Source organism: Neophocaena asiaeorientalis, unplaced genomic scaffold (genome assembly GCF_003031525.2).
Source record: "Neophocaena asiaeorientalis asiaeorientalis breed wild unplaced genomic scaffold, Neophocaena_asiaeorientalis_V1.1 scaffold606, whole genome shotgun sequence".
Lineage (NCBI taxonomy): Eukaryota > Metazoa > Chordata > Mammalia > Artiodactyla > Phocoenidae > Neophocaena > Neophocaena asiaeorientalis.
Window position 1 is genome coordinate 275,593 of NW_020173687.1, and position 5,198 is coordinate 280,790.

The following is a 5,198-nucleotide window of genomic DNA, read 5'->3' on the forward strand; positions in this document are numbered from 1 at the left end:
TCCTCCTGGCTCTTGGCAACGCTGGGTGTGCTGGGAGCACCGCACAGCTGGAGACGCCAGTGTTCCTGGCGGGGGATGCTCGGGCCACCCTGAGCAGGCCAGTTTCACAGCACCCTGTGCCCTGGCCATGACAGCAGAGGCTGTAGCGGTGACAGCGAGCTTCAAGGACAGGTGGCCGTCTCTGTGCTCGAGTCTCACAGGCTCACGCTAGCTTTTACGGCTCGGGGAGCTCTGCCTCGAGGATGCCTTCCGTGTGTGGCTCCTCCTCAGGTTCCCGCCCGCGTCCCGGGCAGCATCCATCCCTGGGGCTCCAGCCGCGGGTGGACACACATCCTGCCGGGGTTGTCCGGTGCACCCCCAGGTTCCCGGTACTTTCTTCCTGCCTAGACGATCGGCTTGCCTTCGGAGTCTCTGGGGCGGGTCTGCCAGCTGACGCTGTGGGCAGTCTCTCTCTCAGGCGGTGGTGGAAGTGCCTTCTTCCTAAGCTGGTCCTGCCCCCGGGGCCACCTTCACACTGAGTCTGCGTCCCAGCCTCTCAGCATAGACTGAGCCGGCATCGGGCAGACGCTGCCTCTCATAGGGCCCTCAGCCGAGCTTCCCCAGCTGTCCCTGAAGGCTTTGAGGCCTTGAGGCCTTGGGCCAGTCATCACTTCCATGCCTTTTAGGGGTATAAACCTACAGAGAAGTCAGCACAGCCCCGCTCGAGTGGCGTGGCACGGCGAGAGCAGGCACAGATGGCGTCTGCGTCTCCCAGGCGGGTTCCCGCCTTGTGCACAGCCTCTGGGGGCCTCCGCCCTTCAGCAGGGCGCCCCGGGTCTCCCTCCCCGTCCGTCCACACCACTGCCGGCCCATCCCTTTTGTCAGCGGCCTCTGTCTCTGGAGCCCCTCTCCCTGCGTGTCCTGCAGGGTGGCACAAAACTAGAGGGCCGCCCAGAGTGTGTCTGGGGAGAGGACACAGTCCTCGACAGGGTCTTGACTGGCCTTGGCGTGCCCACCTCTCATCTCCTGGGGGAAAGGGGGCCCTCGTGGCCCTGCTGAGGCCCGGTCCATGTGGGAGGAAGAGCTGGGCCCGGTCAGCGCTCCCCTTGTGTCCTCCTTTGCCACCTGCCGTCCCTCTGGATTTGTGGACGGTGGCAGTCTGAGGCCCTGGGCCCAGCGGACGGGCTGCAGCCAGGTGTGCTGTGTCCTGCCACGAGCCCGCTCACCTTGGCCATGCCCACGTGCCTGCGTGAAGGCACCGTGTGGACCAGTCACGCCAGGCCCAGCGTGGGGTGGCAGGGGGGGTGGTGGCCCTGGGCCAAGGCAAGCGTGCCCCCGCCCCCCACAGCAGCAGCGGCAGCAGCAACGCGGAGTCCTTGGACAGGCTTCTCCCGCCTGTGGGCGCCGGGCGCTCGCCCCGGAAGCGCACCACCAGCCAGTGCAAGTCCGAGCCGCCCCTGCTGCGCACCAGCAAGCGCACCATCTACACGGCAGGGCGGCCGCCCTGGTACAACGAGCACGGCACCCAGTCCAAGGAGGCCTTCGCCATCGGTGAGCGTGGCTGTGGTGCGTGGCTGGGCCGAGGCCGCCGCCCACCCAGACCCCCGAGTGGGCGGGTCGGGCAGAACCCACCGCCACGCCCCAGCCGGTGTTTCCGTGATCCGCGGGCCCCTCGGTCCAGGTCAGCCCGGGGTGGAGGCAGCGTTGGGTGGCGGGCACCACTGGGACCCATCTGTGAGGCTGACCTGGGCCGCTCCGCTCAGGGTCTCTCTGACCCTCCGCACAGGCCTGGGGGGAGGCAGTGCTTCTGGGAAGACCACTGTGGCCAGAATGATCATCGAGGCCCTGGACGTGCCCTGGGTGGTCTTGCTGTCCATGGATTCCTTCTACAAGGTAAGGGAGTCCTGCATGAGCAGCTGCCTCCACGAGGTCCATGGCTCCTGCCCTGGCCTGGGGCCTGAGCCCGTGGCTGCTTCTCCTTCCGTTGCTGCTCCTCCCCCCGTAGGTGCTCCTCCCCCCGCAGATGCTCCTCCCCCCGCAGATGCTCCTCCCCCCGCAGATGCTCCTCCCCCAGCTGGTGCTCACCAGGCAGCAGCAGGAACAGGCCGCCCACAACAACTTCAACTTCGACCACCCAGATGCCTTTGATTTCGACCTCATCATCTCCACCCTCAAGAAGCTGAAGCAAGGCAAGAGTGTCAAGGTGCCCATCTACGACTTCACCACCCACAGCCGGAAGAAGGACTGGGTAAGGCCCTTGGGCTCAGCCACCACCCACAGCCGGAAGGAGGACTGGGTATATATGCCCTTGGGCCCAGCTGCACGGGGCTGGCGCAGGGGCCTGGGGGCCGCCTCAACACACACGGTTCCTTTGCAGAAGACGCTCTACGGTGCAAACGTCATCATTTTCGAGGGCATCATGGCCTTTGCTGACAAGACACTGCTGGAGGTGAGGACGGGTTCCAGGACGGATGGCCTGGCTCCCTGATCCTCCCGTGGGACTCCCCTTACACTTGCCTGCATCTCTGTCCCGTGCCGTAGCCCCAGAGTTGGGTGAGGAGCGGCCTTGGCTCCTGAATCTCACCCCCCGAGTCAGGGCTTCGGCCGCTCTTCTCTGGGGTCCACGTGGCTGCCGGGGTCAGAGCGGTGTTGGTGGGTGTGGGTTCACCTGTGGGTGTGCACGTGTGTGTATTCTTGCCTGGGAGGGAGCCAGCCTCCTGCATCTGCACTGCTTGTGAGGACGTCCTCTCCCCTGGGAGGCTCTGGGCCGCTGCCCCAGGTGTGACCCACTCCGGGCCAGGCCTTCGGAGCCACCTTCCCCGCCCTGCTGGGGCCCGAGGGGGCAGAGCCGGCTACGCCCTTGTCCTTGCTCCTTCGCTGGTCCCGAGTGTGAGTGTGCTCAGGCCCCAGGCACCCCACTGCTCGCCACGCACGCACACCCACCCCCCCACGCAGCCACACCACACGCTCCCCCCGCCCCCGCCCCATCCAGACCCGAACGGGGCCGCGCAGGCCTGGTCTGCGCCTGGGCCCACACGCGGACCAGACGTGTCTGCCAGAGGCCGTCCCCTGGTGCTCACTCTGGTCCTGCTGGTGACAGGGCCTTGGAGCCTCTTGCGTCAGGCCCTCTTCAGCAACTCACTCTCCCCGCCCAGCTCCTGGACATGAAAATCTTCGTGGACACGGACTCTGACATCCGCCTCGTGCGGCGGCTACGCCGTGACATTAGCGAGCGGGGCCGGGACATCGAGGGCGTCATCAAGCAGTACAACAAGTTTGTGAAGCCCGCCTTCGATCAGTACATCCAGCCCACCATGCGCGTGGCGGACATCGTGGTGCCCCGGGGTGAGCCTGCGGCCCACCTGGGGGGGGAGGGCGGGCGCGGGCGAGGCCGGACCTCACCCTCCCTCCTGTCCCGACCCAGGGAGTGGGAACACGGTGGCCATCGATCTGATCGTGCAGCACGTGCACAGCCAGCTAGAAGAGGTGAGCCGGCGCCCGGGCTCCCGCGGCCCCGCCAGCCCCACTCCCCACTGCCACCGCCCACGGCCACCTGCCTGGGCGGCGCCCACGTTTACCGCCCCGTCGTGTGCCGGCCAGAGGCAGCTGGGCTCCCTGAGATACCCCTGGGCTCCACGGAGTATCTCCAGCGCCCCCAGCCTGAGCTGGGCCTCGCACGGAAGGGTGCGCTCCTGTTCCTCCAAACCCTTTTGGGCCACCGTTGGGTTCTGGTGCTGAGTCCCACGTCCTGAGCATCCTAGGAGGTCACACACCCCGGGCCGGCCGAGGGCACCGCCCACCCCTCGGTCAGGCTTCACGATGGGGTGCTCGGGGCCTGCGGAACAGAGCCCCAAGGGTCCTGGCTCTGACAGCCCAGCCCAGAGGTGCCCACGCCAGAGGCCACAGGGAGCTGGCCCCCTCCCATGGCAGGCAGCCCCCCGGGACCCTCCCGCTACGGGGCTGCGGTGTGTCCGTTCCCGGGTGGGGGTGGCCTGGCTGGCTGAGGCACACGGTGGCGACAGGCCGTGCCTTCCGGTGACTTTGAGGTGAGCAGTGCTGCTATCACTGATGCCCCACCCCATTCCCTTGTGTCTCCCTGTGTCGCCGCCGCAGCGTGAGCTCAGTGTCAGGTAAGACTTCCCACACGCGTCTGCACAGACGGAGGCATTTCCAACATCCACGGGGAGCTCGGAGTCTGGGTTGTCACCCAGGCAGGCAGCGAGGTCCCCTCCCACCATGCCCACCCCCTGTGGTGGACCCACCCCCGGCACAGAAGGAGTGGTGTGGTGGCCGCCACACCGCTTCTACCTGCCCTTGCCAGTAGTCAAGGGAGTTAAGGCCCAGAGAGGTTAAGGTGTTTGCCCAAGTTCACGTAGCACCCTGACTCTAGGCTGGCCACACCTCTCTGGAGGCTCTTGCCCGACTTGGGGCTGGTTGTGTGGGGTTGGACCCGAGGGCACAGCTGTCCTGAGCCAGCACCGCTGTGCCCCAGGGCAGTGGCCACAGGCCTATCCTTCAGCAGCCAGAGAGCCTGGGTCTGCAGCTTCTCTGCTTGAGCTGAGGGGCGGGTCTTTACTCCCCCAAGCGGTGCTGAGGCACCCCACCCCCCGCATCCCGGCACCCCGGCCCACCCTGGCCCTGGAGCCGAGGCACAGAGAGCCAGGAGGAGCCCCCAGGAGTCCTGGGCCGTGTGTCCTTCCTGCCCACGAGAGGGATGGGGCACCTGTCCCCACGCAGTGGTCGGCGGAGCTGGGAAGCACCAGACCGAGCCTCCAGCTCGAGCTGCATTGGAAATGCCTCCAGGCCCGGGCGCCGGCCTCCAGCTTCCTGCCCGCGCATGAGTCTCCGCTTGCCTCTCACCCGGCCCGGGGCACCTGCGGGTCTGGCCACGTCATGTCCTCTGGAAGCCTTGTTTCCGAGAAATAAAAGTTTCCAGAAAAAAAGGCCCGGGGGCGCGGGCTGCAGGGTCTCCCTGCCGCCAACCCCGCCTCCTGCTCTTCCCTTCCCCAGGCCAGCCGGTGGCCACGGAGACCACCGTGCTCCCCGCTAAGTGGTCTTTTCTCTCTCTTCTTTTCCTCTTCTTTGTAAACCCTGGGGTCTCCTGCCCTGTTCCCTCCCTGACCTACTCTTCGCCTCTTCACGTGGTGGGCAGAGGAAGCTGCGCTGGGATCTGTGAGGACAGAGTGCTCTGGCCGTGGTGCTGCCTGCGCGCGGTGTGC

At 66.9% G+C, this 5,198-nt stretch overlaps 1 protein-coding gene across 1 annotated transcript in view; it reads left to right on the forward strand.

The window, feature by feature from the left end:
* The window catches only part of UCKL1 (uridine-cytidine kinase 1 like 1), a 10,594-nt gene that overhangs the window by 4,330 nt on the left and 1,066 nt on the right, over positions 1–5,198 (forward strand). Inside the window, exons 2-10 of the mRNA XM_024750165.1 lie at positions 1,328–1,530; positions 1,766–1,872; positions 2,054–2,227; positions 2,357–2,428; positions 3,135–3,324; positions 3,404–3,465; positions 4,093–4,109; positions 4,717–4,931; positions 5,031–5,151. Coding sequence (XP_024605933.1) covers positions 1,328–1,530; positions 1,766–1,872; positions 2,054–2,227; positions 2,357–2,428; positions 3,135–3,324; positions 3,404–3,465; positions 4,093–4,109; positions 4,717–4,931; positions 5,031–5,151 — 1,161 coding nt within the window. The remainder of the gene's footprint in view (positions 1–1,327; positions 1,531–1,765; positions 1,873–2,053; positions 2,228–2,356; positions 2,429–3,134; positions 3,325–3,403; positions 3,466–4,092; positions 4,110–4,716; positions 4,932–5,030; positions 5,152–5,198) is intronic.